Genomic DNA, 23,699 nt, shown 5'->3' with positions numbered 1-23,699 from the left:
ATGGTTAGCATCATGCCATTGACCTGCACTGTAAAACCACTGTTAGCATTAACATGGCTAGCATCATGCCATTGACCTGCACTGTAAAACCACTGTTAGCATTAGCATGGGAAGCAGCAGAGAAGTCTCTTCTTTTTTAAGCCTCTTTAATAACCAGAACTGATAAAGCGTGAGAAGGAGAGGTGCCTCTAGCAGGTGGGGGAGGGGCCATACTGTGAGCGAGTGGAACAGGCATGAGGGAGGGAGACGGCAACCAACCATGCTGACTCATGTTATAGGATACTATTACCTGTCATAGGAGGAGGAGGGGGAGGGAGGGAGGGAGAGACAGCAACCAGCCAAGCTGACTCATGTTATAGGATACTATTACCTGTCATAGGAGGAGGGGGAGGGAGGGAGAGACAGCAACCAACCATGCTGACTCATGTTATAGGATACTATTACCTGTCATAGGAGGAGGGGGAGGGAGGGAGACGGCAACCAGCCAAGCTGACTCATGTTATAGGATACTATTACCTGTCATAGGAGGAGGGGGAGGGAGGGAGACGGCAACCAGCCAAGCTGACTCATGTTATAGGATACTATTACCTGTCATAGGAGGAGGGGGAGGGAGACGGCGACCAACCATGCGGACTCATGTTATAGGATACTATTACCTGTCATAGGAGGAGGGGGAGGGAGGGAGGGACAGCAACCAGCCAAGCTGACTCATGTTATAGGATACTATTACCTGTCATAGGAGGAGGGGGAGGGAGACGGCAACCAACCATGCTGACTCATGTTATAGGATACTATTACCTGTCATAGGAGGAGGGGGAGGGAGGGAGGGACAGCAACCAGCCAAGCTGACTCATGTTATAGGATACTATTAACTGTCATAGGAGGAGGGGGAGGGAGGGAGACGGCAACCAGCCAAGCTGACTCATGTTATAGGATACTATTACCTGTCATAGGAGGAGGGGGATGGAGAGACAGAAACCAGCCAAGCTGACTCATGTTATAGGATACTAGTAGTAGTTGTAGCCCGTCCTTCTCCTTTTAATTCAGAATATAAAGTAGCAGCCTAGCCGTTGGCTCTTGGTGGTTGTAGCCCGTCCTTCTCCTTTTAATTCAGAATATAAAGTAGCAGCCTAGCTGTTGGCTCTTGGTGGTTGTCGCCCGTCCTTCTCCTTTTAATTTAGAATATAAAGTAGCAGCCTAGCCGTTGGCTCCTGGTGGTTGTCGCCCGTCCTTCTCCTTTTAATTCAGAATATAAAGTAGCAGCCTAGCTGTTGGCTCTTGGTGGTTGTAGCTCGTCCTTCTCCTTCAGAATTTAAAGTAGCAGCCTAGCTGTTGGCTCTTGGTGGTTGTAGCTCGTCCTTCTCCTTCTCCTTCAGAATATAAAGTAGCAGCCTAGCTGTTGGCTCTTAGTGGTTGTAGCCCATCCTTCTCCTTCTCCTTCAGAATATAAAGTAGCAGCCTAGCCGTTGGCTCTTGGTGGTTGTCGCTCGTCCTTCTCCTTCTCCTTCAGAATATAAAGTAGCAGCCTAGCTGTTGTCTCTTGGTGGTTGTAGCCCGTCCTTCTCCTTCTCCTTCAGAATATAAAGTAGGAGCCTAGCTGTTGGCTCTTAGTGGTTTTAGCCCATCCTTCTCCTTCTCCTTCAGAATATAAAGTAGCAGCCTAGCTGTTGGCTCTTGGTGGTTGTAGCCCGTCCTTCTCCTTTTAATTTAGAATATAAAGTAGCAGCCTAGCAGTTGGCTCTTGGTGGTTGTCGCTCGTCCTTCTCCTTCTCCTTCAGAATATAAAGTAGGAGCCTAGCTGTTGGCTCTTAGTGGTTTTAGCCCATCCTTCTCCTTCAGAATATAAAGTATCAGCCTAGCCGTTGGCTCTTGGTGGTTGTCGCTCGTCCTTCTCCTTCTCCTTCAGAATATAAAGTAGCAACCTAGCTGTTGGCACTTGGTGGTTGTAGCCCGTCCTTCTCCTTTTAATTTAGAATATAAAGTAGCAGCCTAGCTGTTGGCTCTTAGTGGTTGTAGCCCATCCTTCTCCTTCTCCTTCAGAATATAAAGTAGCAGCCTAGCCGTTGGCTCTTGGTGGTTGTCGCTCGTCCTTCTCCTTCTCCTTCAGAATATAAAGTAGCAGCCTAGCTGTTGGCTCTTGGTGGTTGTAGCCCGTCCTTCTCCTTCTCCTTCAGAATATAAAGTAGGAGCCTAGCTGTTGGCTCTTAGTGGTTTTAGCCCATCCTTCTCCTTCTCCTTCAGAATATAAAGTAGCAGCCTAGCTGTTGGCTCTTGGTGGTTGTAGCCCATCCTTCTCCTTCTCCTTCAGAATATAAAGTAGCAGCCTAGCTGTTGGCTCTTGGTGGTTGTAGCCCGTCCTTCTCCTTCTCCTTCAGAATATAAAGTAGCAGCCTAGCTGTTGGCTCTTGGTGGTTGTAGCCCGTCCTTCTCCTTCTCCTTCAGAATATAAAGTAGGAGCCTAGCTGTTGGCTCTTAGTGGTTTTAGCCCATCCTTCTCCTTCTCCTTCAGAATACAAAGTAGCAGCCTAGCTGTTGGCTCTTGGTGGTTGTCGCTCGTCCTTCTCCTTCAGAATATAAAGTAGGAGCCTAGCTGTTGGCTCTTAGCTGTTTTAGCCCATCCTTCTCCTTCAGAATATAAAGTAGCAGCCTAGCCGTTGGCTCTTGGTGGTTGTCGCTCGTCCTTCTCCTTCTCCTTCAGAATATAAAGTAGAAGCCTAGCTGTTGGCTCTTGGTGGTTGTAGCCCGTCCTACTCCTTCTCCTTCAGAATATAAAGTAGAAGCCTAGCTGTTGGCTCTTATTGGTTTTAGCCCATCCTTCTCCTTCTCCTTCAGAATATAAAGTAGCAGCCTAGCTGTTGGCTCTTGGTGGTTGTAGCCCGTCCTTCTCCTTTTAATTTAGAATATAAAGTAGCAGCCTAGCCGTTGGCTCTTGGTGGTTGTCGCTCGTCCTTCTCCTTCAGAATATAAAGTAGCAGCCTAGCTGTTGGCTCTTGGTGGTTGTAGCCCGTCCTTCTCCTTTTAATTCAGAATATAAAGTAGCAGCCTAGCTGTTGGCTCTTGGTGGTTGTAGCCCGTCCTTCTCCTTTTAATTTAGAATATAAAGTAGCAGCCTAGCTGTTGGCTCTTGGTGGTTGTAGCGCGTCCTTCTCCTTCAGAATATAAAGTAGCAGCCTAGCTGTTGGCTCTTGGTGGTTGTAGCCCGTCCTTCTCCTTTTAATTCAGAATATCAAGTAGCAGCCTAGCTGTTGGCTCTTAGTGGTTGTAGCCCGTCCTTCTCCTTCTCCTTCAGAATATAAAGTAGCAGCCTAGCTGTTGGCTCTTGGTGGTTGTAGCCCGTCCTTCTCCTTCTCCTTCAGAATATAACGTAGCAGCCTAGCCGTTGGCTCTTGGTGGTTGTAGCCCGTCCTTCTCCTTCTCCTTCAGAATATAAAGTAGCAGCCTAGCTGTTGGCTCTTGGTGGTTGTAGCCCGTCCTTCTCCTTCAGAATATAAAGTAGCAGCCTAGCTGTTGGCTCTTGGTGGTTGTAGCCCGTCCTTCTCCTTCAGAATATAAAGTAGCAGCCTAGCTGTTGGCTCTTGGTGGTTGTAGCCCGTCCTTCTCCTTCAGAATATAAAGTAGCAGCCTAGCTGTTGGCTCTTGGTGGTTGTCGCTCGTCCTTCTCCTTCTCCTTCAGAATATAAAGTAGCAGCCTAGCTGTTGGCTCTTGGTGGTTGTAGCCCGTCCTTCTCCTTCTCCTTCAGAATATAAAGTAGGAGCCTAGCTGTTGGCTCTTAGTGGTTTTAGCCCATCCTTCTCCTTCTCCTTCAGAATATAAAGTAGCAGCCTAGCTGTTGGCTCTTGGTGGTTGTAGCCCATCCTTCTCCTTCTCCTTCAGAATATAAAGTAGCAGCCTAGCTGTTGGCTCTTAGTGGTTTTAGCCCATCCTTCTCCTTCTCCTTCAGAATATAAAGTAGCAGCCTAGCTGTTGGATCTTGGTGGTTGTAGCCCATCCTTCTCCTTCTCCTTCAGAATATAAAGTAGCAGCCTAGCTGTTGGCTCTTGGTGGTTGTAGCCCGTCCTTCTCCTTTTAATTTAGAATATAAAGTAGCAGCCTAGCCGTTGGCTCTTGGTGGTTGTCGCTCGTCCTTCTCCTTCAGAATATAAAGTAGCAGCCTAGCTGTTGGCTCTTGGTGGTTGTAGCCCGTCCTTCTCCTTTTAATTCAGAATATAAAGTAGCAGCCTAGCTGTTGGCTCTTGGTGGTTGTAGCCCGTCCTTCTCCTTTTAATTTAGAATATAAAGTAGCAGCCTAGCTGTTGGCTCTTGGTGGTTGTAGCGTGTCCTTCTCCTTCTCCTTCAGAATATAAAGTAGCAGCCTAGCTGTTGGCTCTTGGTGGTTGTAGCCCGTCCTTCTCCTTCTCCTTCAGAATATAACGTAGCAGCCTAGCCGTTGGCTCTTGGTGGTTGTAGCCCGTCCTTCTCCTTCTCCTTCAGAATATAAAGTAGCAGCCTAGCTGTTGGCTCTTGGTGGTTGTAGCCCGTCCTTCTCCTTCTCCTTCAGAATATAACGTAGCAGCCTAGCCGTTGGCTCTTGGTGGTTGTAGCCCGTCCTTCTCCTTCTCCTTCAGAATATAAAGTAGCAGCCTAGCTGTTGGCTCTTGGTGGTTGTAGCCCGTCCTTCTCCTTCAGAATATAAAGTAGCAGCCTAGCTGTTGGCTCTTGGTGGTTGTAGCCCGTCCTTCTCCTTCAGAATATAAAGTAGCAGCCTAGCTGTTGGCTCTTGGTGGTTGTAGACCATCCTTCTCCTTCAGAATATAAAGTAGCAGCCTAGCTGTTGGCTCTTGGTGGTTGTAGCCCGTCCTTCTCCTTCTCCTTCAGAATATAAAGTAGCAGCCTAGCTGTTGGCTCTTGGTGGTTGTAGCCCGTCCTTCTCCTTCAGAATATAAAGTAGCAGCCTAGCTGTTGGCTCTTGGTGGTTGTAGCCCGTCCTTCTCCTTCAGAATATAAAGTAGCAGCCTAGCCGTTGGCTCTTGGTGGTTGTAGCCCGTCCTTCTCCTTCAGAATATAAAGTAGCAGCCTAGCTGTTGGCTCTTGGTGGTTGTAGCCCGTCCTTCTCCTTCAGAATATAAAGTAGCAGCCTAGCTGTTGGCTCTTGGTGGTTGTAGCCCGTCCTTCTCCTTCAGAATATAAAGTAGCAGCCTAGCTGTTGGCTCTTGGTGGTTGTAGCGCGTCCTTCTCCTTCTCCTTCAGAATATAAAGTAGCAGCCTAGCTGTTGGCTCTTGGTGGTTGTAGCCCGTCCTTCTCCTTTTAATTCAGAATATCAAGTAGCAGCCTAGCTGTTGGCTCTTGGTGGTTGTAGCCCGTCCTTCTCCTTCTCCTTCAGAATATAAAGTAGCAGCCTAGCTGTTGGCTCTTGGTGGTTGTAGCCCGTCCTTCTCCTTCTCCTTCAGAATATAAAGTAGCAGCCTAGCTGTTGGCTCTTGGTGGTTGTAGCCCGTCCTTCTCCTTCAGAATATAAAGTAGCAGCCTAGCTGTTGGCTCTTGGTGGTTGTAGCCCGTCCTTCTCCTTCAGAATATAAAGTAGCAGCCTAGCTGTTGGCTCTTGGTGGTTGTAGCCCGTCCTTCTCCTTCAGAATATAAAGTAGCAGCCTAGCTGTTGGCTCTTGGTGGTTGTAGCCCGTCCTTCTCCTTCAGAATATAAAGTAGCAGCCTAGCTGTTGGCTCTTGGTGGTTGTAGCCCGTCCTTCTCCTTCAGAATATAAAGTAGCAGCCTAGCTGTTGGCTCTTGGTGGTTGTAGCCCGTCCTTCTCCTTCAGAATATAAAGTAGCAGCCTAGCTGTTGGCTCTTGGTGGTTGTAGCCCGTCCTTCTCCTTCAGAATATAAAGTAGCAGCCTAGCTGTTGGCTCTTGGTGGTTGTAGCCCGTCCTTCTCCTTCAGAATATAAAGTAGCAGCCTAGCTGTTGGCTCTTGGTGGTTGTAGCCCGTCCTTCTCCTTCAGAATATAAAGTAGCCGCCTAGCTGTTGGCTCTTGGTGGTTGTAGCCCGTCCTTCTCCTTCAGAATATAAAGTAGCAGCCTAGCTGTTGGCTCTTGGTGGTTGTAGCCCGTCCTTCTCCTTCAGAATATAAAGTAGCAGCCTAGCTGTTGGCTCTTGGTGGTTGTAGCCCGTCCTTCTCCTTCAGAATATAAAGTAGCAGCCTAGCTGTTGGCTCTTGGTGGATGTAGCCCGTCCTTCTCCTTCAGAATATAAAGTAGCAGCCTAGCTGTTGGCTCTTGGTGGTTGTAGCCCGTCCTTCTCCTTCAGAATATAAAGTAGCAGCCTAGCTGTTGGCTCTTGGTGGTTGTAGCCCGTCCTTCTCCTTTTAATTTAGAATATAAAGTAGCAGCCTAGCTGTTGGCTCTTGGTGGTTGTAGCGCGTCCTTCTCCTTCTCCTTCAGAATATAAAGTAGCAGCCTAGCTGTTGGCTCTTGGTGGTTGTAGCCCGTCCTTCTCCTTTTAATTCAGAATATCAAGTAGCAGCCTAGCTGTTGGCTCTTGGTGGTTGTAGCCCGTCCTTCTCCTTCTCCTTCAGAATATAAAGTAGCAGCCTAGCTGTTGGCTCTTGGTGGTTGTAGCCCGTCCTTCTCCTTCTCCTTCAGAATATAAAGTAGCAGCCTAGCTGTTGGCTCTTGGTGGTTGTAGCCCGTCCTTCTCCTTCAGAATATAAAGTAGCAGCCTAGCTGTTGGCTCTTGGTGGTTGTAGCCCGTCCTTCTCCTTCAGAATATAAAGTAGCAGCCTAGCTGTTGGCTCTTGGTGGTTGTAGCCCGTCCTTCTCCTTCAGAATATAAAGTAGCAGCCTAGCTGTTGGCTCTTGGTGGTTGTAGCCCGTCCTTCTCCTTCAGAATATAAAGTAGCAGCCTAGCTGTTGGCTCTTGGTGGTTGTAGCCCGTCCTTCTCCTTCAGAATATAAAGTAGCAGCCTAGCTGTTGGCTCTTGGTGGTTGTAGCCCGTCCTTCTCCTTCAGAATATAAAGTAGCAGCCTAGCTGTTGGCTCTTGGTGGTTGTAGCCCGTCCTTCTCCTTCAGAATATAAAGTAGCAGCCTAGCCGTTGGCTCTTGGTGGTTGTAGCCCGTCCTTCTCCTTCTCCTTCAGAATATAAAGTAGCAGCCTAGCTGTTGGCTCTTGGTGGTTGTAGCCCGTCCTTCTCCTTTTAATTCAGAATATCAAGTAGCAGCCTAGCTGTTGGCTCTTGGTGGTTGTAGCCCGTCCTTCTCCTTCTCCTTCAGAATATAACGTAGCAGCCTAGCCGTTGGCTCTTGGTGGTTGTAGCCCGTCCTTCTCCTTCTCCTTCAGAATATAAAGTAGCAGCCTAGCTGTTGGCTCTTGGTGGTTGTAGCCCGTCCTTCTCCTTCAGAATATAAAGTAGCAGCCTAGCTGTTGGCTCTTGGTGGTTGTAGCCCGTCCTTCTCCTTCAGAATATAAAGTAGCAGCCTAGCTGTTGGCTCTTGGTGGTTGTAGCCCGTCCTTCTCCTTCAGAATATAAAGTAGCAGCCTAGCTGTTGGCTCTTGGTGGTTGTCGCTCGTCCTTCTCCTTCTCCTTCAGAATATAAAGTAGCAGCCTAGCTGTTGGCTCTTGGTGGTTGTAGCCCGTCCTTCTCCTTCTCCTTCAGAATATAAAGTAGGAGCCTAGCTGTTGGCTCTTAGTGGTTTTAGCCCATCCTTCTCCTTCTCCTTCAGAATATAAAGTAGCAGCCTAGCTGTTGGCTCTTGGTGGTTGTAGCCCATCCTTCTCCTTCTCCTTCAGAATATAAAGTAGCAGCCTAGCTGTTGGCTCTTAGTGGTTTTAGCCCATCCTTCTCCTTCTCCTTCAGAATATAAAGTAGCAGCCTAGCTGTTGGATCTTGGTGGTTGTAGCCCATCCTTCTCCTTCTCCTTCAGAATATAAAGTAGCAGCCTAGCTGTTGGCTCTTGGTGGTTGTAGCCCGTCCTTCTCCTTTTAATTTAGAATATAAAGTAGCAGCCTAGCCGTTGGCTCTTGGTGGTTGTCGCTCGTCCTTCTCCTTCAGAATATAAAGTAGCAGCCTAGCTGTTGGCTCTTGGTGGTTGTAGCCCGTCCTTCTCCTTTTAATTCAGAATATAAAGTAGCAGCCTAGCTGTTGGCTCTTGGTGGTTGTAGCCCGTCCTTCTCCTTTTAATTTAGAATATAAAGTAGCAGCCTAGCTGTTGGCTCTTGGTGGTTGTAGCGTGTCCTTCTCCTTCTCCTTCAGAATATAAAGTAGCAGCCTAGCTGTTGGCTCTTGGTGGTTGTAGCCCGTCCTTCTCCTTCTCCTTCAGAATATAACGTAGCAGCCTAGCCGTTGGCTCTTGGTGGTTGTAGCCCGTCCTTCTCCTTCTCCTTCAGAATATAAAGTAGCAGCCTAGCTGTTGGCTCTTGGTGGTTGTAGCCCGTCCTTCTCCTTCTCCTTCAGAATATAACGTAGCAGCCTAGCCGTTGGCTCTTGGTGGTTGTAGCCCGTCCTTCTCCTTCTCCTTCAGAATATAAAGTAGCAGCCTAGCTGTTGGCTCTTGGTGGTTGTAGCCCGTCCTTCTCCTTCAGAATATAAAGTAGCAGCCTAGCTGTTGGCTCTTGGTGGTTGTAGCCCGTCCTTCTCCTTCAGAATATAAAGTAGCAGCCTAGCTGTTGGCTCTTGGTGGTTGTAGCCCGTCCTTCTCCTTCAGAATATAAAGTAGCAGCCTAGCTGTTGGCTCTTGGTGGTTGTAGCCCGTCCTTCTCCTTCAGAATATAAAGTAGCAGCCTAGCTGTTGGCTCTTGGTGGTTGTAGCCCGTCCTTCTCCTTCAGAATATAAAGTAGCAGCCTAGCTGTTGGCTCTTGGTGGTTGTAGACCATCCTTCTCCTTCAGAATATAAAGTAGCAGCCTAGCTGTTGGCTCTTGGTGGTTGTAGCCCGTCCTTCTCCTTCTCCTTCAGAATATAAAGTAGCAGCCTAGCTGTTGGCTCTTGGTGGTTGTAGCCCGTCCTTCTCCTTCAGAATATAAAGTAGCAGCCTAGCTGTTGGCTCTTGGTGGTTGTAGCCCGTCCTTCTCCTTCAGAATATAAAGTAGCAGCCTAGCCGTTGGCTCTTGGTGGTTGTAGCCCGTCCTTCTCCTTCAGAATATAAAGTAGCAGCCTAGCTGTTGGCTCTTGGTGGTTGTAGCCCGTCCTTCTCCTTCAGAATATAAAGTAGCAGCCTAGCTGTTGGCTCTTGGTGGTTGTAGCCCGTCCTTCTCCTTCAGAATATAAAGTAGCAGCCTAGCTGTTGGCTCTTGGTGGTTGTAGCGCGTCCTTCTCCTTCTCCTTCAGAATATAAAGTAGCAGCCTAGCTGTTGGCTCTTGGTGGTTGTAGCCCGTCCTTCTCCTTTTAATTCAGAATATCAAGTAGCAGCCTAGCTGTTGGCTCTTGGTGGTTGTAGCCCGTCCTTCTCCTTCTCCTTCAGAATATAAAGTAGCAGCCTAGCTGTTGGCTCTTGGTGGTTGTAGCCCGTCCTTCTCCTTCTCCTTCAGAATATAAAGTAGCAGCCTAGCTGTTGGCTCTTGGTGGTTGTAGCCCGTCCTTCTCCTTCAGAATATAAAGTAGCAGCCTAGCTGTTGGCTCTTGGTGGTTGTAGCCCGTCCTTCTCCTTCAGAATATAAAGTAGCAGCCTAGCTGTTGGCTCTTGGTGGTTGTAGCCCGTCCTTCTCCTTCAGAATATAAAGTAGCAGCCTAGCTGTTGGCTCTTGGTGGTTGTAGCCCGTCCTTCTCCTTCAGAATATAAAGTAGCAGCCTAGCTGTTGGCTCTTGGTGGTTGTAGCCCGTCCTTCTCCTTCAGAATATAAAGTAGCAGCCTAGCTGTTGGCTCTTGGTGGTTGTAGCCCGTCCTTCTCCTTCAGAATATAAAGTAGCAGCCTAGCTGTTGGCTCTTGGTGGTTGTAGCCCGTCCTTCTCCTTCAGAATATAAAGTAGCAGCCTAGCTGTTGGCTCTTGGTGGTTGTAGCCCGTCCTTCTCCTTCAGAATATAAAGTAGCAGCCTAGCTGTTGGCTCTTGGTGGTTGTAGCCCGTCCTTCTCCTTCAGAATATAAAGTAGCAGCCTAGCTGTTGGCTCTTGGTGGTTGTAGCCCGTCCTTCTCCTTCAGAATATAAAGTAGCAGCCTAGCTGTTGGCTCTTGGTGGTTGTAGCCCGTCCTTCTCCTTCAGAATATAAAGTAGCAGCCTAGCTGTTGGCTCTTGGTGGTTGTAGCCCGTCCTTCTCCTTCAGAATATAAAGTAGCAGCCTAGCTGTTGGCTCTTGGTGGTTGTAGCCCGTCCTTCTCCTTTTAATTTAGAATATAAAGTAGCAGCCTAGCTGTTGGCTCTTGGTGGTTGTAGCGCGTCCTTCTCCTTCTCCTTCAGAATATAAAGTAGCAGCCTAGCTGTTGGCTCTTGGTGGTTGTAGCCCGTCCTTCTCCTTTTAATTCAGAATATCAAGTAGCAGCCTAGCTGTTGGCTCTTGGTGGTTGTAGCCCGTCCTTCTCCTTCTCCTTCAGAATATAAAGTAGCAGCCTAGCTGTTGGCTCTTGGTGGTTGTAGCCCGTCCTTCTCCTTCTCCTTCAGAATATAAAGTAGCAGCCTAGCTGTTGGCTCTTGGTGGTTGTAGCCCGTCCTTCTCCTTCAGAATATAAAGTAGCAGCCTAGCTGTTGGCTCTTGGTGGTTGTAGCCCGTCCTTCTCCTTCAGAATATAAAGTAGCAGCCTAGCTGTTGGCTCTTGGTGGTTGTAGCCCGTCCTTCTCCTTCAGAATATAAAGTAGCAGCCTAGCTGTTGGCTCTTGGTGGTTGTAGCCCGTCCTTCTCCTTCAGAATATAAAGTAGCAGCCTAGCTGTTGGCTCTTGGTGGTTGTAGCCCGTCCTTCTCCTTCAGAATATAAAGTAGCAGCCTAGCTGTTGGCTCTTGGTGGTTGTAGCCCGTCCTTCTCCTTCAGAATATAAAGTAGCAGCCTAGCTGTTGGCTCTTGGTGGTTGTAGCCCGTCCTTCTCCTTCAGAATATAAAGTAGCAGCCTAGCCGTTGGCTCTTGGTGGTTGTAGCCCGTCCTTCTCCTTCTCCTTCAGAATATAAAGTAGCAGCCTAGCTGTTGGCTCTTGGTGGTTGTAGCCCGTCCTTCTCCTTCAGAATATAAAGTAGCAGCCTAGCCGTTGGCTCTTGGTGGTTGTAGCCCGTCCTTCTCCTTCAGAATATAAAGTAGCAGCCTAGCCGTTGGCTCTTGGTGGTTGTAGCCCGTCCTTCTCCTTCAGAATATAAAGTAGCAGCCTAGATGTTGGCTCTTGGTGGTTGTAGCCCATCCTTGTCCTTCAGAATATAAAGTAGCAGCCTAGCTGTTGGCTCTTGGTGGTTGTAGCCCGTCCTTCTCCTTCAGAATATAAAGTAGCAGCCTAGCCGTTGGCTCTTGGTGGTTGTAGCCCGTCCTTCTCCTTCAGAATATAAAGTAGCAGCCTAGCCGTTGGCTCTTGGTGATTGTAGCCCGTCCTTCTCCTTCAGAATATAAAGTAGCAGCCTAGCTGTTGGCTCTTGGTGGTTGTAGCCTGTCCTTCTCCTTCAGAATATAAAGTAGCAGCCTAGCTGTTGGCTCTTGGTGGTTGTAGCCCGTCCTTCTCCTTCAGAATATAAAGTAGCAGCCTAGCTGTTGGCTCTTGGTGGTTGTAGCCCGTCCTTCTCCTTCAGAATATAAAGTAGCAGCCTAGCCGTTGGCTCTTGGTGATTGTAGCCCGTCCTTCTCCTTCAGAATATAAAGTAGCAGCCTAGCTTTTGGCTCTTGGTGGTTGTAGCCTGTCCTTCTCCTTCAGAATATAAAGTAGCAGCCTAGCTGTTGGCTCTTGGTGGTTGTAGCCCGTCCTTCTCCTTCAGAATATAAAGTAGCAGCCTAGCTGTTGGCTCTTGGTGGTTGTAGCCCGTCCTTCTCCTTCTCCTTCAGAATATAAAGTAGCAGCCTAGCTGTTGGCTCTTGGTGGTTGTAGCCCGTCCTTCTCCTTCAGAATATAAAGTAGCAGCCTAGCTGTTGGCTCTTGGTGGTTGTAGCCCGTCCTTTTCTTTTTAAATCTATCATTTTAATTCCATCCTCCATTGATTAGATATCTCCTAACTTTTACCACACGGAGGCTCTATGAGCCTATTGCCACTTTGATGACTTCTGATTGGCCAACAACAAGCTCTGGTGAAAAGCAGCAGCGGAAATGATCTGATGTCTTTCTTTGTCTCTACTGCAGCAGTTGGTTGAAATTACACCCAATCAGATCAGACCCAGGACATTATTTACACTTCTGGATCCGGGCCCCAGCTGGGGTCTGTGGTTTTGGGGTGCAGGTGGATCGGTGAAGACCATTACCCAGCACACCGCGCTGAACGAACAGCAGAGGAACGGCAGACAGACGGTGTGTGTCGTCTCTTAGAGGGAGGTGTGGAATGTGTCACATCTCTACTGTCCAACTACTGCACTCAACCCCTTCATCTCATCTCTCTCTCTCTAATCTCTCTCTCTTCCCCTCATCTCTCTCTCTCTATCCCTCTCCCTCTATCCCTCGCTCTCTCTCTCGCTCTCTCTCTATCCCTCTCTCTCTATCTCTCTCTCGCTCTCTCTCTCTCTCCCTATCCCTCTCCCTCTTTCTCTATCCCTCTCTCTCTATATATATATTTACCCTAAACACACACACAGAACCAACCTTGAGAAATACTTCACATTCCAGAGAGAGAGACGTGCACACCGTTACAACACTGTAAAAAGCCTTAATATCACATCTGAAATGTCTCTATTCCTTTGGAACTTTTGTGAGTGTAATGTTTACTGTGTCACTTCTGTTTATTATCTATTTCACTTGCTTTGGCAAAGTAAACATATGTTTCCCATTCCAATAAAGCCCCTTGAATTTAATTTGAGTGGGAGACAGACTGAGGGGGACTGTGACTGAGGGGGACTGTGACTGAGGGGGACTGTGACTGAGGGGGACTGTGACTGAGGGGGACTGTGACTGAGGGGGACTGTGACTGAGGGGGAGACTGAAGGATTTCGGGAAAGCGAGGGAGAGAGTAGAGAAAGACTGATTGGTAACAAGATAATTGTGTGTGTGTGTGTGTATGTTCGTTCGCTTTCTCTCTCCAGTCAGGGTGGTGAGATTCAACAGAGACCGAGCTGGTCCAGATATCAGTCAGGAGGAACCATCAAACTCCTACAACACTACTGAGACTGGCTTCAGGTATATACACACACCTAACCCTGGACTGGCTTCAGGTATATATACACACCTAACCCTGGACTGGCTTCAGGTATATACACACACCTAACCCTGGACTGACTTCAGGTATATATACACACCTAACCCTGGACTGGCTTCAGGTATATATACACACCTAACCCTGGACTGGCTTCAGGTATATATACACACCTAACCCTGGACTGACTTCAGGTATATATACATATACACACACCTAACCCTGGACTGGCTTCAGGTATATATACACACCTAACCCTGGACTGACTTCAGGTATATATACATATACACACACCTAACCCTGGACTGGCTTCAGGTATATATACATATACACACACCTAACCCTGGACTGGCTTCAGGTATATATACACACCTAACCCTGGACTGACTTCAGGTATATATACATATACACACACCTAACCCTGGACTGGCTTCAGGTATATATACACACCTAACCCTGGACTGACTTCAGGTATATATACATATATACACACCTAACCCTGGACTGACTTCAGGTATATATACACACCTAACCCTGGACTGACTTCAGGTATATATATATATATATATATATATATATATACACACCTAACCCTGGACTGACTTCAGGTATATATACATATACACACACCTAACCCTGGACTGACTTCAGGTATATATACACACCTAACCCTGGACTGACTTCAGGTATATATACATATACACACACCTAACCCTGGACTGACTTCAGGTATATATACACACCTAACCCTGGACTGACTTCAGGTATATACACACACCTAACCCTGGACTGACTTCAGGTATATATACACACCTAACCCTGGACTGGCTTCAGGTATATACACACACCTAACCCTGGACTGACTTCAGGTATATATACACACCTAACCCTGGACTGACTTCAGGTATATATACATATACACACACCTAACCCTGGACTGGCTTCAGGTATATATACACACCTAACCCTGGACTGACTTCAGGTATATATACACACCTAACCCTGGACTGACTTCAGGTATATATACACACCTAACCCTGGACTGACTTCAGGTATATATACATATACACACACCTAACCCTGGACTGACTTCAGGTATATATACACACCTAACCCTGGACTGACTTCAGGTATATATACACACCTAACCCTGGACTGGCTTCAGGTATATATACACACCTAACCCTGGACTGACTTCAGGTATATATACATATACACACACCTAACCCTGGACTGACTTCAGGTATATATACACACCTAACCCTGGACTGACTTCAGGTATATATACACACCTAACCCTGGACTGACTTCAGGTATATATACATATACACACACCTAACCCTGGACTGACTTCAGGTATATATACACACCTAACCCTGGACTGACTTCAGGTATATATACACACCTAACCCTGGACTGACTTCAGGTATATATACACACCTAACCCTGGACTGGCTTCAGGTATATATATACATATACACACACCTAACCCTGGACTGACTTCAGGTATATATACACACCTAACCCTGGACTGGCTTCAGGTATATATACACACCTAACCCTGGACTGACTTCAGGTATATATACACACCTAACCCTGGACTGACTTCAGGTATATATATATATATATATATATATATATATATACACACACCTAACCCTGGACTGGCTTCAGGTATGTGTGTATATATATATATATACACACCTAACCCTGGACTGGCTTCAGATATATACACACCTAACCCTGGACTGGCTTCAGGTATGTATGTATGTATGTATATATATATATATACACACACCTAACCCTGGACTGGCTTCACCTAATGTTGCATTTTTATTGTTCTACTGTTGTTCTGACCTTGTTTTAAAGTTCTGACCTTGTTCTACTGTTGTTCTGACCTTGTTTTAAAGTTCTGACCTTGTTCTAACGTCGAATGACCTCGGTGTCCTGTTCCTCTCCAGGGAGGGCTCCAGTCTGGAGGAGGTAGTGGAGAAACAAGCTGATCTCATCGACTACCTGAAGCAACACAACACCTTACTGAGCAAGAGACTGCTCAACATGACTGTACAGCACTGACCACAATACAACCACAACACCACCATAAGAGACAGAGAGAGGAGGATGGAAGAAGAGAAGAGTGTCACAGATTAGAGGCCTCGTTTTATTTCTCTGTGACCACCCCAAGTGACCTCTGGGTAGTGTGTGTGCGTAGAGATTGTGCGTGAAAAGGGTAGTCATTAGAGATATGTGATAAAGAGGGAGAAGAAGGGAGGAGAGATGAGGGAGGGAGGGAGGGAGGGAGGGAGGGAGGGAGGGAGGGAGGGAGGGAGGGAGGGAGAGAGAACCATGTTATCAGGGCCGTGTGTGTTTTCTCCCTGCAGTGTGTTTTTATATAAACTCAGCAGAAAATGAAACGTTCTCTCACTGTCAACTGCATTTATTTTCAGCAAACTTAACGTGTAAATATTTGTATGAACATAAGATTCATCAACTGAGACATAAACTGAACAAGTTCCGCAGACATGTGACTAACAGAAATTGAATAATGTGTCCCTGAACAAAGGGGGGGTCAATATTAAAAGTAACAGTCAGTATCTGGTGTGGCCACCAGCTGCATTAAGTACTGCAGTGTATCTCCTCATTGACCGCACCAGATTTGCCAGTTCTTGCTGTGAGATGTTACCCTGCTCTTCCACCAAGGCACCTGCAAGTTCCCGGACATTTCTGGGAGGAATGGCCCTAGCCCTCACCCTCCGATCCAACAGGTCCCAGACGTGCTCAATGGGATTGAGATCCGGGCTCTTCGCTGGCCATGGTGTGTGTCTTGCAGGAAATCACGCACAGAACGAGCAGTATGGCTGGTGGCATTGTCATGCTGGAGGGTCATGTCAGGATGAGCCTGCAGGAAGGGTACCACATGAGGGAGGAGGATGTCTTCCCTGTTACGCACAGCGTCATTGAGGGCAATCTCAACAACAAGCTCAGTCCGATGATGCTGTGACATATCGCCCCAGACCATGACGGACCCTCCACCTCCAAATCGATCCCGCTCCAGACTACAGGCCTCGGCGTAACGCTCATTCCTTTGACGATATATGTGAATCCGACCATCACCCCTGATGAGACCAACCGAGACTCGTCAGTGAAGAGACCTTTTTGCCAGTCCTGTCTGGTCCAGCGACGTTGTTGCCTGTGATGTCTGGTGAGGACCCGCCTTACAACAGGCCTACAAGCCCTCAGTCCAGCCTCTCTCAGCCTATTGTGGACAGTCTGAGTACTGATGGAGGGATTGTGTGTTCATGGTGTAACTCGGACAGTTGTTGTTGCCATCCTGTACCTGTCCCGCAGGTGTGATGTTCGGATGTACCGATCCTGTGCAGGTGTTGTTACACGTGGTCTGCCACTGCGAGGACGATCAGCTGTCCGTCCTGTCTCCCTGTAGCGCTGTCTTAGGCCTCTCACAGTACGGACATTGCAATTTATTGCCCTGGCCACATCTGCAGTCCTCATGCCTCCTTGCAGCATGCCTAAGGCACATTTAAAAAGATGAGCAGGGACACTGGGCATCTTTCTTTTGGTGTTTTTCAGAGTCAGTAGACGGTTCTCTTTAGTGTCCTAAGTTTTCACAACTGTGACCTTAATTGCCTACCGTCTGTAAGCTTAACGACCGTTCCACAGGTGCATGTTCATTAATTGTTTATGGTTCATTGAACAAGCATGGGAAACAGTGTCTAAACCCTTTACAATGAAGATCTGTGAAGTTATTTCGATTTTTTACAAATTATCTTTGAAAGACCGGATCCTGAAAAAGGGACGTTTCTTTTTTTGCTGAGTTTAGTCCTCGTGACTTAATGTGTAAATGAGGTTAATAAATGGAAGTGTAAACGAAAACAGCTGTGTTGTCTTCTGTAGTTACCTAGACAACATGATATCTCTAACTGTACCATGTTGTAACACCCACTGAGACTCCTACCATTCCTAATGGGATGGACTGAGACTCCTACCATTCCTAATGGGATGGACTGAGACTCCTACCATTCCTAATGGGATGGACTGAGACTCCTGCCATTCCTAATGGGATGGACTGAGACTCCTGCCATTCCTAATGGGATGGACTGAGACTCCTACCATTCCTAATGGGCTGGACTGAGACTCCTACCATTCCTAATGGGCTGGACTGAGAATTATACCATTCTTAATGGGCTGGACTGAGACTCCTACCATTCCTAATGGGCTGGACTGAGAATTCTACCATTCCTAATGGGATGGACTGAGACTCCTACCATTCCTAATGGGATGGACTGAGACTCATGCCATTCCTAATGGGATGGACTGAGACTCCTGCCATTCCTAATGGGATGGACTGAGACTCCTACCATTCCTAATGGGCTGGACTGAGACTCCTACCATTCCTAATGGGCTGGACTGAGAATTCTACCATTCTTAATGGGCTGGACTGAGACTCCTACCATTCCTAATGGGCTGGACTGAGAATTCTACCATTCCTAATGGGATGGACTGAGACTCCTACCATTCCTAATGGGCTGGACTGAGACTCCTACCATTCCTAATGGGATGGACTGAGAGGGTCAAGCATTACACCAGACTGAAAAGAGTATAAACAGATTGTTTTATTATTAACAGGTCATTAACTGGAACATACTGTACATTTGAAGTGCATTTCTCCCATAAAAACACTTATTCTGTATATTGTATAAGTCTGAGCTGTAGTTTTTATGGTACCCAGATGGTACTGTGGTATATAGTATAAATGTTTTGGTACTGTGGTATATAGTATAAATGTCTTGGAACTGTGGTATATAGTATAAATGTCTTGGTACTATGGTATATAGTATAAATGTTTTGGTACTGTTGTGTATATAGTATAAATGTCTTAGTACCCAGATAGATGGCGGTGTTATATAGTATAAATGTCTTGGAACTGTGGTATATAGTATAAATGTCTCAGTACCCAGATAGATGGCGGTGGTATATAGTATAAATGTTTTGGAACTGTGGTATATAGTATAAATGTTTTGGAACGGTGGTATATAGTATAAATGTCTTGGAACCGTGGTATATAGTATAAATGTCTCAGTACCCAGATAGATGGCGGTGGTATATAGTATAAATGTCTTGGAACTGTGGTATATAGTATAAATGTCTCAGTACCCAGATAGATGGCGGTGGTATATAGTATAAATGTTTTGGAACTGTGGTATATGGTATAAATGTTTTGGAACGGTGGTATATAGTATAAATGTCTTGGAACTGTGGTATATAGTATAAATGTCTCAGTACCCAGATAGATGGCGGTGGTATGTATATGAAGTGATGTGAGCAGGAAGGCAGGTAGTCTAGTGACTCCAGTTCAGATCTTTGTCTATTCAACAGCAGCAGCAGTAGTCCTCTCTCTCCTCTCTACCCAAACTCCCAGTCTCAGCACAGGCTATGTCTCTCGCTCAGTGTTCAGTCCTTCAGCGCCGTGTTTCCGCACTCCGTGTCTCTTGTCCACAGGTGTGTCCCCACAGGTGTGTCCCCACAGGTGTGTGTGGTGTCTTGTGGGGGGAAGAGGAGGGGTGAGGATGTCACAGAGATTCTCCTCTTCTCTCTTACCTCCATGTTCACTCTGTTACACCTAAACAGAGAGAATATAAACAGTGTTATGGGTCAGGCAGAGAGAATATAGACAGTGGGTCAGACAGAGAGAATATAGACAGTGGGTCAGGCAGAGAGAATATAGACAGTGTTATGGGTCAGACAGAGAGAATATAGACAGTGTTATGGGTCAGGCAGAGAGAATATAGACAGTGTTATGGGTTAGACAGAGAGAATATAGACAGTGGATCAGGCAGAGAGAATATAGACAGTGGGTCAGGCAGAGAGAATATAGACAGTGTTATGGGTCAGGCAGAGAGAATATAGACAGTGTTATGGGTCAGGCAGAGAGAATATAGACAGTGTTATGGGTCAGGCAGGAACATTTTAGCAGTGTGCATGTGAGACAGAGGGGGCAGTGGCCCTCCTCAGTTTAAACAATGTTGTTTGAGAATGATTCTCACTCTCTCGTCAGTTAAGAACAAATTCTTATTTCCAATGACGGCCTACCAGGGAACAGGTTAACTGCCTTGTTCAGGGGCAGAACGACAGATTTTTACCTTGTCAGCTCAGGGATTCGATCCAGAAACCTTTCGGTTCCTGGCCCAACGATCTAACCACTAGGTTACCTGCCACCCCGTCTTCTACAGGACTGTGTGAACACAAACCTCTGGTCTTGATCACACACTCCAGCCGCAGCGGGTGTTTCACCCTTTGACCCCTGACATCCCTGGACACGGGTTAGGGTCAGACATGCCCACGCACACACACATTCCCACAGGTGGCGTTGGTGATGAGTCCAGGTGTGTCTTACCTCAGGGGAATGGTACTCTGGAGTGCAGGGGCATGCAGCGACGGTGGGGGCAGTGGTGTCTGTGGTACCTTCTCCGTATGTTCAAGATGTCTGGAGAGAGAGAGAGATGAAGGGTCCATTTGAATTAGGACGAACGCTCAGAAATACCACATAGTCGCAGCACGGCCTACACTCTGAGATACCTTCTGTAGTCGATTTGAGCAGGTCAACATATTGATGGTTATTGATGGCCTACACTCTGAGATACCTTCTGTAGTCGATTTGAGCAGGTCAACATGTTGATGGTTAAGGCCAGAGACAGGTTGGTCACTGAGCTGTTGTAAGTTCTCCTGTTATAGCTAGGCTACTACAACTAGTCTTAGTTTATCAGGCTGTTTCAGTTTATCAGGATGTTTCAGTTTATCAGCCTGTTTCAGTTTATCAGCCTGTTTCAGTTTATCAGGCTGTTTCAGTTTATCAGCCTGTTTTAGTTTATCAGCCTGTTTCAGTTTATCAGCCTGTTTCGGTTTATCAGCCTGTTTTAGTTTATCAGCCTGTTTTAGTTTATCAGCCTGTTTCAGTTTATCAGGCTGTTTCAGTTTATCAGGCTGTTTCAGGTTATCAGGCTGTTTCAGTTTAGCAGGCTGTTTCAGTTTATCAGGCTGTTTCAGTTTATCAGTCTACTGTACCTATCTGTTGTTAGTTAATCAGTCATTTTCAGTCTACCTGCCTGTTGTTAATTTCAGACAGTTTCAGTCTACCTGCCTGTTAATTTATCAGCCAGGTTCAGTCTACCTGCCTGTTGTTAATTTATCAGCCAGGTTCAGTCTACCTGCCTGTTGTTAATTTATCAACCAGGTTCAGTCTACCTGCCTGTTGTTAGTTAATCAGTCATTTTCAGTCACCTGCCTGTTGTTAATTTCAGACAGTTTCAGTCTACCTGCCTGTTAATTTATCAGCCAGGTTCAGTCTACCTGCCTGTTGTTAATTTATCAGCCAGGTTCAGTCTACCTGCCTGTTGTTAATTTATCAACCAGGTTCAGTCTACCTGCCTGTTGTTAATTTATCAACCAGGTTCAGTCTACCTGCCTGTTGTTGATTTATCAGCCAGGTTCAGTCTACCTGACCATAAACCTCTTAGCTCCTTTGTATCCTTCCTTCCACATCCTGCCTCACCTGCAGGGAACCTCTGTAGGGTAATTGTATCTGCCCGGTGGACCACCTGTATTCCCCTATTAGGATATAGCTACTATAGTGTAGGCTATAAGCCCATTGACCTTTGAAGATAACCAGCGGTCTCTTTCTCTAATAAACCACCGTTTTAATGATGACTTTAAACCTCCCGTTGCCATAAAGCGCCTTTCTACCGCCTGTTCCGAGGACAGACCGGCAGGAAGAGATAAAAACTCACCGATGCCTTTATGACCGAGTGAACCCCGCCACCCCACCCCCATACCCCTCCCCGGATGATTCTCCTTTCCAGGCGCTCCGTGTTAATCAGGCTCGTGCATTAGCATTCCGTTATACACTGTGATTAACAATATCGCAGCGCGCGGGAACTCTGCCGACCAGACAATAGACCGGTGGACCTGCGGCTGAGCCCCGGTCTCTCTCACTCACCCCCACCCAGTCATAAAGGCCCTGTAAAGTATCGGGCCGCAGAGTGTTCTGGTGAATTAACGCGCTTCAGCCAAATCTCGACTCATTACTGCAGTGACTGCACGCACTAAATCACCCGAGGTCGTAAACCCGTGGCGGTATAGCGCACGCTGCAGATGTGTTTCCATCACTCGGCCCTAATTCTATAGGCCTACGCTCCAATTATTGTTGTGTTATGTAAACTTTAGATTGAAATCCATCCAATCAGAAGACCAGATGATGTTGTATAGGCTCGTCGATGATCAACACTTTTATCATCCGAGTTGAAGATTAAAGGCTGCATATGGCTTTAGTCACATGCATTTTATCACGGCCTGTTTCAAGGTAGACCAACTCCAATGTATGTTTCACCACTGAGCTTTATGCCATGTGTCGTTATAACAACATGGGGATATTCAGTAGGCGGATGGTGTTCTGCAGTAGCCTATGGGCTAGATAGAATAGCCTAAATATGGGGAACGAGGGGTCTTCCTCAAAGCAGTGTAATATAGTTCTAGACCTATACATGGTCTATTACCAAAGTCTAGTTGGATAGACTTCTAAAAAAGTGGTGTATTGTGATCCTACTATATTTTAGTAATATAGTTCTATAGTGGAGTGTAATATAGTTCTACAGTGTGATGTAATATAGTTCTATAGTGGAATGTAATATAGTTCTACAGTGTGATGTAATATAGTTCTATAGTGGAATGTAATATAGTTCTACAGTGTGATGTAATATAGGTCTATCGTGTAATATAGTTCTATAGTGGAGTGTAATATAGGTCTATAGTGGAATGTAATATAGTGTGATGTAATATAGGTCTATCGTGTAATATAGTTCTATAGTGGAGTGTAATATAGGTCTATAGTGGAATGTAATATAGTGTGATGTAATATAGGTCTATCGTGTAATATAGTTCTATAGTGGAGTGTAATATAGGTCTATAGTGGAATGTAATATAGTGTGATGTAATATAGGTCTATAGTGGAATGTAATATAGTGTGATGTAATATAGGTCTATAGTGTAATATAGTTCTATAGTGGAGTGTAATATAATGTCTTTGTGTTGTCCTACCTGGTCTCACTGCAGAAACTGATCCTAGAACAGTTACTAGCAGCAGCAGCAGCAGGTACAGTAGGCTGATGATCCTCATGGCTGGATAGGAAGGGTCTGGAGCTCCTCTCTCTACCCAGGAATCAGTCTCTCTCTCTGGGCAGGATGCTGTGGTGCTGTGGGTCCCTCTCAGGATAGGAAGGGTCTGGAGCTCCTCTCTCTACCCAGGAATCAGTCTCTCTCTCTGGGCAGGATGCTGTGGTGCTGTGGGTCCCTCTCAGGATAGGAAGGGTCTGGAGCTCCTCTCTCTACCCAGGAATCAGTCTCTCTCTCTCTGGGCAGGATGATGTGGTGCTGTGGGTCCCTCTCAGGATCTCTTCTCAGTTAATGAATGTGTGTCTTCCGTGTGTGTCTTCAGTGTGTGTGTCCGTCGTGGGTGTTTGTCCAGAGAGTGATTGTCTCTGTGAATGAGAGCAAAGTGACAAAGCTCCCTCCACCCCTCTGCTTCTTATACTGCCATCAGCCTGCCCTGCCCCCGACTGTTCCTTCTATTGACACCACATGTAGTAGGTGATGCTGACAGGAAGCCCCCACCCCCCACATGTGCCTTCAGAAAGTTTTCACACCCCTTGACTTTTTCATCATTTTGTGGTGTTAAAGCCTAGTGCTAGCCATATTAATACCTATGCAAAGTGAGGGTTCATTAGCGTGTGTGCTAACGGCCGGCTCTGCAGTTTGTGGCTGTCCATTCACATGCTATCTGCGCCATTACATGTGAATGAGGATTAGAGAAACCGCATGACCCTAATGGATCTCAGACACAAGATGGCCGACAAGACTTTGAACAAACACCTGGAACCATCAGACCGCTCTACAAAATCAATACACCCTTAACCCTGTACCATCAACACACCCTTAACCCTGTACCATCAATACACCATTAACCCTGTACCATCAATACACCCTTAACCCTGTACCATCAATACACCCTTAACCCTGTACCATCAATACACCCTTAACCCTGTACCATCAATACACCCTTAACCATCAATACACCCTTAACCATCAATACACCCTTAACCCTGTACCATCAATACACCCTTAACCCTGTACCATCAATACACCCTTAACCCTGTACCATCAACACACCCTTAACCCTGTACCATCAATACACCCTTAACCCTGTACCATCAATACACCCTTAACCCTGTACCATCAATACACCCCTGTACCATCAATACACCCTTAACCCTGTACCATCAACACACCCTTAACCCTGTACCATCAATACACCCGTAACTCTGTACCATCAATACACCCTTAACCCTGTACCATCAATACACCCTTAACCCTGTACCATCAATACACCCTTAACCCTGTATCATCAATACACCCTTAA

General features: G+C 46.6%; 1 protein-coding gene and 1 long non-coding RNA gene across 4 annotated transcripts in view; one reads left to right on the top strand and one right to left on the bottom strand.

Annotated features, from left to right (window-relative positions):
* Positions 1-15,508, top strand: part of LOC110514205 (transmembrane protein 192-like) — a 33,456-nt gene extending 17,948 nt beyond the window's left edge. For 2 of the 3 annotated variants that reach the window (XM_036972025.1, XM_036972026.1), the window contains 2 exons: positions 13,104-13,197; positions 15,175-15,508. In XM_036972025.1, the coding sequence (XP_036827920.1) occupies positions 13,104-13,197; positions 15,175-15,289 (209 nt within the window). In that variant the 3' untranslated portion in view covers positions 15,290-15,508. The remainder of the gene's footprint in view (positions 1-13,103; positions 13,198-15,174) is intronic. The other variant, XM_036972024.1, reaches the window with a different exon arrangement.
* A 2,331-nt stretch (positions 15,509-17,839) lies between these two features.
* Positions 17,840-23,277, bottom strand: LOC118947008. The gene is made up of 3 exons (XR_005041634.1): positions 22,322-23,277; positions 19,626-19,715; positions 17,840-18,851 (listed from the first exon to the last, which is right to left on the bottom strand). It is a non-coding gene; the product is annotated as an uncharacterized LOC118947008 (long non-coding RNA).
* Between the last annotated feature and the right edge of the window lie 422 nt (positions 23,278-23,699).

This window comes from Oncorhynchus mykiss, unplaced genomic scaffold, assembly GCF_013265735.2.
Source record: "Oncorhynchus mykiss isolate Arlee unplaced genomic scaffold, USDA_OmykA_1.1 un_scaffold_87, whole genome shotgun sequence".
NCBI lineage: Eukaryota > Metazoa > Chordata > Actinopteri > Salmoniformes > Salmonidae > Oncorhynchus > Oncorhynchus mykiss.
The sequence above is the reverse complement of the archived record's forward strand: the minus strand, read 5'-3'. Positions and strand labels throughout refer to the sequence as shown.